Source organism: Balearica regulorum, chromosome 2 (assembly GCF_011004875.1).
Source record: "Balearica regulorum gibbericeps isolate bBalReg1 chromosome 2, bBalReg1.pri, whole genome shotgun sequence".
Classification (NCBI taxonomy): Eukaryota; Metazoa; Chordata; class Aves; order Gruiformes; family Gruidae; genus Balearica; species Balearica regulorum.
In genome coordinates, this window is record NC_046185.1 from 93,970,367 (window position 1) to 93,984,445 (window position 14,079).

Consider the following 14,079-nt stretch of genomic DNA (forward strand, 5'->3'; position numbering starts at 1 on the left):
GCGACATCCCAGGTGACGCCCCGAGGTCGGGAGGAAGGGCAGAACACAGCAAGCCTCAAAGTCCACCGTGGGTTTGCTGCTGATGGAGAATACCTCTCTCCCTCTCTCAGCCTCCTCCTCAAATTCTGATTTCATTTGCTAATTACACACAAATTATGCTAAGCTAAAACACGCAGGAGGCTGTAACAGATTTCATAATCAGCAGGGTCACTGCTTCTCTCAAAACACTGTCTAGCTCTTCTGAGGAAGAAGGGGGGCACGGGCTAGAGCTGCGGGAGATGAGCTGCTCTGAAGTTCAAGGCTGCCTTTCCCTCCTCTTCTCACAAAGGGGTGAGGGCAGAGTGGGGAAGGCCGATGGGTGCACAATATTGAGAGAAGCCTAGGTGCCAACGTAGCAGAACACATCTAGACCCCATGGCTGCTCTTAGTTTTAGCAACTTTGCTCGCAAAACCACCTGAACCTGTTATGGAAAAGGTTGTAATGATTTCTACAGGGTGTTCCTCCCCACCTCCCTCACCCCTTTTTTGTTGTTGCTCAAAAACTGCAACCAGATTTTCATGGCTCTGGAGCAGACTAATGGCTCTGGCACACTTTCTCTCCACTAAGCAATTGCATGTTTATTACCTCAACAGCCTCAAAAAAGGTCTGACTTCCTGAAAAAAAAACAACTAGACAAATCTAGTGTAGAGAAACCCTGGTGGACGCCACCACAAGAGCATGGAGTTTTGGGAGGTCGCACACATGCACAGCGAATGGTCGCAGTCCGCCAACGGGCTGGGGATGAGATGGGGCCAGGGGGCTTTTCCCGCTCTCAGCCGGGACTGCTGGGCATGGTAAACGTGTCCTCAAAGGGAATGTGAGCATCTGTGCCAAGCTGGGAGCAAACACACGTGATGTTGGAGTTTCCTCCATGTCATGAAAGAGGTTCCCTGTTTCCCTCCTGCACTCCCACAAATAGCGTGTTCGTTAAAGGTTAAATTAGTAAACGCTTTCAGGAAACACGGGCTGTAAATATGGACAATTCTTGCTGGCTTGGGGCTGCCTTCAGCATGCAGGAATGTGAAAACTTTCTATCCTCAATGCAAAAAACGTTTTCTCATTAAAGTTCTTAATTACTCCTAAACTTGGAAATGAAAACCAGCAACAACGAGCCTTCTGGTGTTCGTCTCACATCCAGTTTGTCCAAAGCACGTCTCAATCCTCTTCCCCGTTCCTTGGGGTGAGGTTTCATGGGACAGAGGTCTAATGGTTGGCAACTGTCAGAGTGGCAAAGCACATCCCACCTTCCCTCTGCTTCAACACGTCTCTGATCCACGAAGTTCAACTTCCTGAACCATCAGAAAATTAAGACAAAAAAATAAAATAAAAAAAGGAAAGGGAATATTTCTGTAGTAGTTTTAATAGCTGAAACAGCTCAAAAGGGCCTGAGAAAGATAGCCACCTGCAAAGGAGGAGGTGGGACATTCTTGCTTTTGGCAGGAACAACCCGTTTAAAAAACTGTGTTACCTCACAAAATCACGTGTATACATTCACATGGACTATACATACATATCGTATTAAAAGTAGGGTCTCTCAGCTGCATATTTCCATGATACGGGTACATTACTCACACGTAGCAAGATGCTTAGAGCGGGCAGAGGACATACACCTACTGTTTTAACATCTGTTTGGTTTAGAGGCCATTTGAGAAGCAGATTCAAGGGGAAAGTTTTCCCTTCCCAATCCCTATCCAGCTCTTTCCCCAGAGGCTATTTCACTGAAATAAAATTAAAAGCGTTTTTTGTTTGCTTTTTTTTTAAGTGACAGCCCTAGAAGCAGCACCAATGCTCAACGAGCTTCTCCACGGGGACTCATCCAGAACACAATGCCTTTTGTTAATGAACCTAAGACAACAAGTGTTTGGGGAATCCTTCAAACGAATCCATCTTCTTAAACTAAGCAGGTGTATGGCATGTCAAACCTGAGAAAGGCAAAGGAAATGCTAGTATTTCCTGGTCCCTTATTTGCATGTTAAACTCCTTGTGTCCTGAAAAGCTCTCGTCTCCAACTTACAGTTGAGAAGGCCCAGCTGCAGAAGCGATGCCAGAGCTGTAAGGATCATGAAAAGCAGGAGTCCTCCTCTCCTCCCCAGAAACCCGACCACCGGGCACATGGCCAGGCAGGATGCCAGCGCAATCCCAGCCATGGTGTAGTAGTCCGCATAGAAGTTGTGGGTGATCGCCATCTTCGCTTCGTGCCCCATCATGCTTTTTGCAAAACAGTGGTGTATGCCGTAACCAGTCAGCCTAGGGGAAACGGGAGAGGGCAAGAGGGGATCATGGCTGAGAAGGCAGCCATGCACTGCAACGTAATTCAACGTAGGAACACGTTAACGTAGGAAGGGGGGGAAGGGGGGGAAAGGGAGATGGAGGTACAGAAGTTGAACGAGAAGCCCCAGCATCACCCCTGACATGGTGCAAAACTGCAGCAGAGCTGCTAGGGGAAGTCAGTGCTCCCAACTGCCCCCATCACAGCACAAACACCGCTGCTGGCATGAGCCTCCTGTCCTGGGTGTTTAGACCAGACAAACCTCACGTTGCAAATTAATTGTGCCTGACAGAGCGGCAGGCAGAGACCCAGGTCTCCAAAAAATGAATGGCAGTTACATTACACTGATACACCTCTATCTGCCTGAACGTCATGAATTTGAAGCGCTGTCAGTATAAACTGGGTATAAACGGTTGGGGGAATACGCAGTCGCTGAGTGCATGACAGCCCAGGGCCTAGGGAATTTCTCTTGTGATCTTGTGCACTGATGCTGTAGTTCAAAAACACATGCCCAATACCAAACACATTCCCCCTGATAAAAACCTACCGCAAGTACTTGCTGTTACGCAGGAATGTCATTTGCTTTGGATATCTAGATTATAACTGACTCCTCCCATAAGAGAAATATTAATCAACAAAACAATATTTAATAAGAGGGCAGAGTTAACCACGTGTATCTTCTCTCTCTCTTTCTTCCATGCATGCAAACACACTTGCTGAAGTTGTTATTTAGGCCGTGACCTGTAAACTAAATTAATGTATCACTTGGACTTTGCTTTCCAGCCTGCTTCCCCAGGAATTACTCTATTATCTTAACTTGCTGAGCAGCTCAGAACAGTTGCTTTTAAAACTAAATACATTTATCTCCCTTGATGTCTCATCATTCCCTGCAAAAGGTTCTTTCTCCATATTCCATGCTATTATAATTCAGCACATCCTCATCTAACAGGAATAACAGAATTAAAATTAAATAGTGAGTTTTTTTCCACCCCCTGAAAACAAACATGAAAGCTATTTCCTCAAACACACATCTGCTTCACGCTGTACTTGGACAGCAAACAGCCTCTGTGTGCTATTGCCAGAAGTCACTCTTTGGGCTGCCTATTTCTGGTTTAGGGAATTTCCAAGTGTGTGTAATTAAAAAGATAGAGGGAGGACGGGAGAATTCCCCATGTAAAAGTTTTTCACAAATACAATTAACGCTGGCTATTAAATCTACCAGCTCAGCCTAAGAGGAAAATACTGTTTCAGAACAGAGGGAGTCACCCACTGGTAGGTGGGAGAGAGACACAAAATCATAAAACCAGAGTTGTTTCTGCAACTGCTGTGCTGGAGGCAGAGCCTTGAAGCCCACGTGCCTCTGGGTGACTATCTGCCCAGCACAGGGGCTGCCCTCTCTGGGCTATGACTGATTCATGTGCCTGCTAACAGGAGTGAAGGCTGCGGAGTAGGGCCCTGAAACGATGAAGAAAAAGCCACAAGAGCACGATGTACTGCTAAAGAGAGTAGAAGATGGAGGATTTCCAGTTTTCTCCCCACATCCCATTTGAAAAAAATAGGTATGTTATAAGACAGAAAAATTAGAAAATCCACCCCTGCTGCCACCCCAGAAGTCTGATTTGGTTAGAGGCTAAATTTGCAGCCCATCTATTTCCTCTTTACAAGGTGCTCAGTTTTGGACAGAAGGTCTCAGAGCCTGTAACCTGCAAAACTCTGAGACAGACGCCTGGTTTTGCCCACATAGGCATGTCCAAGCTGAAGCCCTAGGACACAGGCACCACATTGCTCTGTGCGAGACAGCACATTGTCCCTGCATGCCCTGTGCATGCCTTGGGAGAGCTGAAGCACTTTGTAACCTGCTTTTGAAGACCTATCAAGGACAGCTGTTATACAAGGGAGCAGGCTTGTATTTACTGGCAAGCAACATTTTCCTCCGCAACGCAGGCATATCAGATGTAAAGAACTCGAACTTGTGCTCCTGTGGCATGAATGGTTTCAAAAATCCCACCCAGGATGGCAGCAGCAGATGTCTGCATGCGTGAGCATGTACCAGCACGCAGCGTGCGAGATCTGTGAGACCACTGGCGAAAGCAATGCACTTGCAGCACGACACGGGAGAAGACACGTGGTGCTGCTGCCTGAAAGGGCCAATGGTTTCCTCCACATTTGCCATAAAAAATAGTTCTTTGCAACAGCTGGTGTTTTTCCAGGATCATTTATCAAAGACACTGGTGAAGGGTCCCACACTAGGAAACAGAGGAGCTCCCCCATCAATTCCCATTACTGTTGCCAGTTCACCAACCACACAACTATTCAAACAGAAAGAGATCGGACTTACGAGTTCACACACAATACTACGATGTTTTTCCACAGGTTCCTGGTTCCCACCACTTTAACAATGCAGACTTTCTTCGGTCTCCTGGTGATCTCCTTTTCCAGCTCTGAAACAAATCAAATCAAAATTATTCTTTCACTGGGGAGAATGAGACAGAGAAGCTTCGCTTGTGAACTACAGATATTCTGAGGAATGTTCTGGAGAGCAGGACACTATTGGTTACACTAACAGGAGCTATAAAAACACTGAACAACCTGCCTAAAGTCCACCTCAGGTTCCTCCTTTTCTTCCAGGCTTCCCTTAACCTTCTCGGGATTGAAGAACTGCCCAAGAACTCCTTCAAACCCCAAACCTTCCCCCAGTTCAAAGTGTTTATGTAGAATGGGGTCAGTATGGAGCTTGGTCCCAGCAAGCGTGATATAATATTTCCTGAAGAATTTCAGGATTCTGAGAATTTTTAAACCCCCACAAGCAGGACTGCTCTCAAAGAGGGTCCCTTCGCTCTCTTATGAGACCTGTTGCATTTCTGCAATGCACACTTGAAAAGCTATGGAAAGGACTGGAGCTCAAACTCATTTTTCATGGTAATCTTTTGAGGTTTGTTCGAATCTGGGTTTCAGAAAAGTGGCTAGAACACTATGCCAGCTCATTCTCTTCTCCCCCCACCCCTTTCAAATATTTTAAATTGTTCTGATGGATGTCCTACACAGGAGAGATTTCTTTAAAGCAAAATCTTTGGGTGTCATCAGCTGCGACACCTTTGCATTTCAGAATTAAAACCTCACCATGTTCTTAAAGTGCTGGGCAGCTGCAAGCTAACTTTTCTTTGCAATGCTACAGTAACACATAAGCCTCACAGGTATTGCATCTGATATTCTTGTTGGCACAGGACAAGAAAAAAAAAAAAAAAAAAAAAGAAGGGCACTGCTTACTTCCCAAATATCATTAGGTTAGAGCTTGAACACCTACCTAAGCATGCCAATGAAGCCAATGTTTCCAAGCTACAGGATCAGTGAGACAGCTGCAAGAGCGTAAAGTCCAGTAAAAACGGAAGAAGCTGTAGCTATAAGGAAGTGTCACAAAAATGATGCACTGCAAGAGTATGAGCTAGGACTGGTTTTTAGGGCAAAGACTTGTACTGCTGCTTTCTAGACTGGCTGCTTTTGAAGGCGGCAGCGTGGCCACGTTCTGGACCGTGCATCCGTTCCCCTCGTGCATACACAATTAGCCCGGGTGTCCTCAGTCGTCCGCACTGGCCTGCCTCGACCTCTGCCTTACTCCACTGAATAGCAATCTCTTTAAGATATGCAAGACAGGGAAAAATAAAAGCAAGCTCCAGGGAAAGAAATGAGATAAATCACCCTAATTTACAAACAAAACAAAGGACACATTTTTCTGCTGTTATTTGAAAATTGTATAATAAAAATAATAAATAAACCCCTCCACTATTTATATGCAAATACTTGAGCTATTCACTGCTCACAGGTCACTCCTGGTCTTCTATCTAGACTAACTACAGGGAATGCTTCTGAGAAAAGCAGCAAAGGGTGTTTTACATTAATGATTGGATTTAAGTAGAATATTGCCATACTACTTTCTTTCCTACCTGATAATATCAATTTCTCCCCAGAACCTACACAGCATGAAGCTCACAAAAGCATAAAACCAGAAGTGGAGCAAAAGAGGAAATTGGTCAAATTAATATTTGTACTACAGGAGCGCTCAGCAGGCTCAGCAATGGATCAGGGCTATATTAAAAAAATAAGCAATAAAAAAAGATGGTACCTAATCTCAAAGAGCAAGGTCAAAATTATCTTTGTAGCAAGATTCTGGAAAGGAGTAAGTGGGAATAAAATAATTCAGAACAACTGAAGCAGTTAGATAAAACATCGCTATAAAGCCTATAATTGAGACCAAGCCAAAACCTTCTACAGTGAAAAAGTCAAAGCAAGCACTAGAAGCTGCACGAGGGTTTGAAAAGCTGTTGATGACTGTTTACTGTTTCAGCTGAAGGGCAACAATGAAAATCACTACCCAAACAACACACTTTGCACAGATTTCATGAGGACATAAGGGTTCACTCTCAAACTAAGAACAACCAGATCCAGCCTGTCAAACTTAAACATCTCCTCCTCCATCAGAAGAGGAGAGCCCCTGATGCCATATTCTTTGAATTTTCTTACTATGGGTTTTTTTTGTATCTCAGAGTCACTTTTACTTTTTTCTTTGGGAAGAGAAAGCAGATTTTATTGTCAATGTGTGCTTTATTGAGCCACAACTTAATAAAATGAAGAGAAGCGACGCTTATCTTGGTTACGCTTCTCTTTGGAGCCAAACATTATTTTACCCTCCACTCCTGCCTTGTTCATATATTAGGGGTTGCTACAGTCCATGTTCTTTATTTGCTGTCACACGTCCTTCTCGCATGCACTCAGGCCCCCTTTTAACCTTTCCTATAAATCAGTCCTTCCAAACTAATTCCCCTTAGTGTTTTTTTCACTGAACTGCTGTTCTACCCTCAAGCAATGGCTAGCCTGTGGGTTACATGAAGTGGCAAACACTTCCTCTGCTTCGGTTGCAGCGAGGATCCCACACGAGGGGGATTTCACCCCTTCTCTACCCTGCCGCATGCAGCGGTCTCCAGTGGACCCTTACTTCTGCTCTGATGGGGGTTATGCTCCATGAATACACAGCCTCATCAGATGAAAATGTCCCGAAAGAGACTCCAGATGTAGCTGCATGACAAGGATTAAAGAAAAAAAAAAAAAAAAAAAGGAAAAGAAAGAATCTGGCCTCGAACCTTACACCAAAGAATGCAAACAGCACCTGACTTTTTACTGAAAGCCTTCTGGCTCTACCAGCTATTTACTCCTCCATCTCTCTACGATGTGTTAAAACTCCAAATCTAAGTCACCTGCTTCAGATGAATGACACTCCCCAAGTCTCCACCACCATCTGTCTTTCTGACAACTTTCTCCATCCTTTACTTCTATATATACCACTCAGATGTTCTCAAAAAAACCCAACAAACCAAACAACCCTACCACAAAATCAATCATTTACAGTAATCAAAATATCATTCAGATAGCAACAAATAAGCTGTGTGACTTGCAAAATTGTCATCACCTACAGAAATGGCTCTAATTTAAGAGGCCTGCTGTTTTTGGAGGTAGCTCGCTTGCACGGAAGGACCTGCTCTGACTGACCGCGACAGGCATCAGTAGAGCGACAGCTCTTAGGCTGTCTGGACTTCATAGGTCAACGTTAAGATCTTAAAAGAGAAGTCAAGCCAATGCCTATTGAAACCCCAAGGAAGCAAACGATTGCTCTGTCAGTTACTGGAATAACATCAGGAAAACTCCCCCTACCCCCAACTTACTCTTTGGTTTTGCACTGAAGTCATCAGTTCAGAAGAAATTTGCATTAAATGTTTCGATTCTGACTGATTTACCAGAAGGGTAAGAGTGGAAAATAAAAAATATTTTTATCCATTTACTCAGAGGCCCATTACGAGTTTTCCCATACTCTGGAGCCCACACACACTCTAGGCTTCCTATTCAGGGACTCGGTAGGAAAACTGTCAACAAGCTAACTCTTTATATCTCAGTGGAAATTAAAACTATTCATTGGGAGACTTTAAAAGTCTCACAGGGAGGAGAACCCTACCAGCTTCCAGCTCCCAACACTGCTGAATTCTCGTGGGATCCTCTGCCTTTCAGGAGCACGGCTTTCAAAATCAGACAGTATCTTTCAAGCCTTCAGATGAAGCCACCCATCTCCGCATCACTTGGCAAAGACAAAATAGACAAAGCTCAAATCAAGCTACCGAAAAAGGATGTCCAAAGTGACAAGTGTCCTGTGGTGATGGACTTCTGCTGCATTTTCCTGGCTGCTAAACGATACTGTCAGTAGCTCTTTGAAGATGAAAAGAGCTATGGAAGCCCAGCACAGAGGCTCAGTCAATCCCCGGAGCACGACAGCTCTGCAGCAGGAGGTAGATTGGTCCGAAATGCAGAGCCAAAGCAACTTACTCTCAGCAGCACTGAGTTACTGGTATGCAGGGTTATTTCTACCTTCCAAGATTTCGGTCTCCATGATCTCCCTTTCTGCTCTCTCTTTTTTTTTTTTTTTTTTGTTTTGTTGTGGAGGACTAGCGGCCTGACACATTGTATTTTTCAAAAGCCTAATAGTAAAGGAATATTGGAGGCTATCCAGTCACATACAGAAATTATGAGGTGGGTAAGAAGCTGATTGATGGGCAGACAGCAATAAGGGGTAGTAAAATGGAAATCACAAGCGGATGGCAGGAGGTTAGCGGTGGGATGACTCGTCTTATTCTCAGAAAAAGAAACCTAGTTTAATAACCTCACTAGGGAGCTTGGCGCAAACCTTGGGAATGTGCCAATGAAGTTTGCTGGCAACAAAGTGAGGCACTGCCAGCAGTACAACACAAAAACGGCACATCAGAGGGAACTGGGCGAGCTCAACACCGTGCATGGCAAAAGCAAGTAAAAAATGCAAAATATATGGTAAGACACTCAGGGACTAATGGGAAATGCTTCTGCTGGAAGATAATACTGTGTTGGACTTGGTTATATAATACTTGATCACAAGTGACTATAAGGCACCAGTCTGTTGTGTCCATGAGGTATTTGCAATTCAGACAATGAAATACTGGTGCTCTTCTACAATTCTGGTCATCAATATTTGAGAAACTAAAGCCTTGGCAAGCCTGCTTATAAAAGGAGAGGAGATAGAGGAGAACTTCAGCTCAGCAAAGGAATGGGGCTGCTGTCTGCTCACAGGCGTGGGAAAAGAGAAAAGAAATTAAGATAGACACAGACAGGAGCAAATGGGAAGGAAAAAAAAGAGAAAGAAACTGGACACCCATAGCGCATTTGAATTGAATGCTGAAACGTACCCTGGTACAAGAGCAATTTGGAGTCTGGAGTAGCCTTCCAACAAAAGCACGGGACTTAAATACTAACAGCATTTAAAATGAAGCTAATTTCATGAGAGCAACTGTATAACTCGATGACTATAATAGCAAAGGACTGATTGCAATAATTTGTTTCAATCCGGTATTTCTAATTACATTCAAAAAAAGATAGGAAAAGCCAGGCATAACGTTGCTGTTGCAGTCTTCAATTGCTCATATGCATTATGATACAGCACTTAATTAGATGATCACACATTAGTTTTTCCCCCAGAATGCTCACTGCAGTCAGCAAATGGGCAGCTATTAATGATGTCTCTACCTATCCCATTCAACATGTGCCTTGTTATCCAAACCTCCCAGTGAGTACAAAAATCATAGGTTTCCTCAGAGACATTCCTACAGTGCTGTCAGAATATTATGTACTTCATAAATACCAATTAACTCATCCCCACCACCTTCTCGTAAGAGTAAGGACAAAGATTATTCTTGTTTTGCAGGCAGGGAGATAAAATACAGAGGAATTGTGTCCAGAATGAGAAAAATCGTGCAGCAATAGCCCTTGTAGGTGCAGATATAAATGCTCCAGCTTTCTGCAAATCAAGCCCCGGAATTACATGCTAGAGACAGAAATTGTGATTAGTGACAGCACTGGAAGAGCCTGATTCCAGGGAAATTTCCATCATTGTACAAGGAGATCCCTGGCAGACACATGGAATGAGTACAGCTCTTCAGGAGGCATTCAGCTTCATTTCCCCAAGACTGTCCTCTTTCCTTCTGCAACCCTCTGCCTCATTCACTACACACCTTCCAAATTCTGCAACAAATGAGGAACAGACAACAGCTTCATTCCCACAGCATCGTCCATCCTATGCACTGATTCGTCCATCCTATGCCCTGTGGAAAAAATAGGTCGTAATCATGTTATTAAAGGCTGTATCATCACGCCTTCATGCCAGGAGGCCAAGCAAGGGTTGCCCAGGCAACCTGACTTCTTGCATTTCCCAGAGCGTGACTTGTCCCAGAAAGTTTACATTCTTCTAACATTACCAACATGAAAAAAACCAGAAACAAACAAACAAAAAAACCAAACCAAGAAAAAACCCAACAACACAAAGAACATCTCAAATGTCACTATGTAGAGCCACGTCTGGGCCATCAGGAGGTTTCAGATACCTACACGTGCATTGCTGCTATCTACTGCTGGAGCTATGGAGGAAACATCAAGCAGGCAGAGCGGGTGAGTTGGGGAGTACAGAGGGGTGAAGCACACATTTTAGGAGTGGATTTCACAAGAGAAGAGTGCTGAGACTGAATCCTTAGGCTAGACAGCTTGTTCTGGAGAGAGGGGGGAAGCAAATGATCATAGCCCCTTTGGTCTCCATGCTCTAGCTCTCCTTTCTTCTTCCTGTAGAGTTCTTAATTCCACCCAGTCCCTTGTCGACTTTGACCCTCTTAGCCCCCTCCAAGTATCTTTCTTCTTTGCTCCCACAACTCTTTTGACTCTTACTTCCTCTCTTGTCTGTCCACTTCTCTGTCCAGTGGTCCCCCCTTACTGTTCTCTGCCCAGATCCGCTTGGTTCCCGAAGTCTCCTGTCCTAACCTCTCACATCTGCATCCAGACTCATCCATCCTCTTCCCTCGGTGCCCGTGGGCCGGGGGATCGCCGGCAGCGCCAGGGCTTGCTGCCAGCCCTCCGCACGCGGTTCCTGCCCTATAAAGCCGGCTCCTCCGGGAGGAAAGGTAGCGCTGCGGACAAAGAGCCAGTGTGCCAGCCGGGTACAAAGCAGCTGCGACGGGCTGGAGCGCGGCCAGCGAGTCTGCAGAGGACTCAACTGGTGAGGAGGAGTCATTCAAACTTAAACAGAGGCTGACCCCCTCCCCCTCCTTTTTTTTTTTGTTTTAAAGTTTTCTAGCATATCTGGCTTTTCGCAGTGGCATCAAAAGGCACGTCTTCAGTAGAGCACTCCCTTTTTCCCCTATCCCCCTCCAAAACCTGTCACCGTCAAGAGGTCACTACCGCCCCTGCCAGGGGTACACTCAGGGCACGCGTGGACTCTCCTCTTCCATTCCTGTAGACCTAGCCAGCAGAAGAGGACTTACACTGATCAGTTTTATTCTCGTTACTCGCTGTTTGTCATGTATTGCATGTCCTGAAAGAGCTGCACAAACTCCATCAGTTCCTGCTCCTGGACAAGAGGGGACCACCAGAAGAAACCCAGCCTCTCCTGAAAGCTGATTTAACATACAAGAAGGGAACAGAAATCACTGGCTGGTTTTGTGTGAGGTGGAAACCTCTGTGGCTGACACACAGTCCTTTGTAAGACTTAAAAGGCCGCCTTCAAGTAGCGCCTTGAACTGTTTTAACTAAATTTCCCACATTTACCTGACTGCCCTCCGGGACTTGCATGGGATATTTAAGTTTGGCACCATTAAACAACCACAAAACAAGATCTAGTAAAGCAACACATCTGGCAGGTTTGTACGTAGCAGCATCACACAGTTACCTATATCATGGGGCCAGGGAACTTGCTTGCTTTCTCTAGCTAATACACCTGGCTCTTCATCTACCACAAGATTTAAAACAGCAGCGTAGTTGTAGATGTGATTGTCTAAAGATATGAGCAAAGCTTTGTAGGGAGAGTTAATCTCTCCTATTAGGGAAAGAGACTGACTTTCAGACATAAGGCTTTTTCACTCTTCCCTCTACTATTTACCCAATGAAAAAAAGAAAAAAAGCATGCAAGTACATAGGTCCAAGCCTCAGGCTTAGGAGAAAAAAATATATATAGCAAAACAAAACAGGAAACTAGCGTATGTATAAAAGTCATGGCAGCATGTTGCTCAGTAGCAAGAAAGGTGAATGATTTTTTTTTTTTTTATTAAAAAGAAAGCTCCTGAAAACCACAGCTTTCCTAACTGAAAACCACACACATACACACACTTGTCACACTTGTACTTGTCACCACTGTACCCCTTCTTCCTCCTCACAACGTGTCCTGCATGCTAAAGTCTCTGCATCTGTTTGGATGCTTGATCTTTTCTGGCCACTTCTGTAACTACATTAATATTCTTTCTCTAAGCTTAGAAAGAAACCTCGGCAAGGAAGAGCTCTAACCTTTCTGTCCACAGGAGCACTCTGATTTTCATCTGGAGGTGAGAAAAAAGGGGGATTTGTAATTCAGCCTGGTCAAGCAGTTATTTTTCTGTTAAGGAACATCAAAATGTTTCCCACCATGGGGGGAAGAGGAGGAGAATGGCACAAGGGTGGGTTTCCATGGAGACCCTCAGGTGAGTGCTGACACGGCTTCTCAAGCGGCGCCTTTCCCTGCACACCCAAACACGCGCAGGGCTGCGTGCTGGTGCAGCGCAGGTCAGCTTGCAGCAGTCCGTTTGTTCCAGCCAGCAAACAGACCCTCTGCCCCACGCGAATTAAAAACACGCATCCTACCTAAATAATGAAACCCATCTAAACAACACACCTTTAAAAGGTGTAAGGACAGTTGGCACTTTGGGATTTCCAATTCCCCTAAACACTCTTTTCTGCTGTTCTTTGAACAGATCTCCATGCTTCCTTGACATTTATGTCACTCAGGTCAAAACAACTGTCCTGCAGCTGCACTGAAATGTTTGCTTCTTGTTCCACAGGGGAACAGGGAAGAGATGGGGAAGTTTTTGGAGAAACTGGCAGTGATAAACCTGTACTGAATTAATATTATCAAAATATTTCATTTGCTCATGATTGAAGCTGACTCTTTTGGATAATGTTTCGAAATCTTTGTCAACAAATCTCACCGAGCCTGTTTTACAAATGACATTTCAATATGCAGTTGGATAAAACAATTTCCTTGATGTAAAAATGAATTTAAACTTTCGCTTCTAAAAGAAGGCAAAGTGTTGAGCCAACTGGTGAAATTTTGAGACTCAAAACATTAGGGATGATTTAGCCAGATCTAACTAGCACACCTCGATTTCTTAAGCATTAGAGAAGAAAATAAGACCACATAAACTCAAAAATCTCCTCATGAAGAGTAATCATTTCTGCCAAAAATCACAAGGTGCACCATTCACTCAAAAATAAAGCCACTTAAAGCTCTGGAGGGGGCAGCTCTCCTCTGGTTTTGCAACCAACAACAGACACTGAGTTACACCCCTGGGGCAGGTTGCTGAGACGATAAGGACAACGTTAATTTACAACTCTCTGGACTCCTTATCAACATCCCTTGTCTGGCTTTAGCATACTTTCTTGCTGGCTAAGCGCTGCCCATCAACTGCCCGTGGTGCTTTTCTCCAGACAGGAGTTGTTACCACAGCTGCTGGACCTTTCGGCTGCAGCTGGACCACTGTCCAGACATTTAGTTGTTCTCTTCACAGACATCTTCCAGAAAAGCACTGGCAAACTGCTCTCACTCACCCTACGGATTGATTCAAAACCAGCAGATCAATTTTGCTTCCTTTTTTTCCCCCACCCAACATATGAGCCAGCACCCTATGGAGCA

General features: G+C 44.6%; 1 protein-coding gene across 1 annotated transcript in view; it reads right to left on the bottom strand.

Moving 5' to 3' along the window:
• SLC22A23 (solute carrier family 22 member 23) overlaps positions 1-14,079 on the bottom strand; it is a 114,291-nt gene that overhangs the window by 12,783 nt on the left and 87,429 nt on the right. The window contains 3 exon segments of the mRNA XM_075744952.1: positions 2,055-2,287; positions 4,648-4,750; positions 10,388-10,477. Coding sequence (XP_075601067.1) covers positions 2,055-2,287; positions 4,648-4,750; positions 10,388-10,477 — 426 coding nt within the window.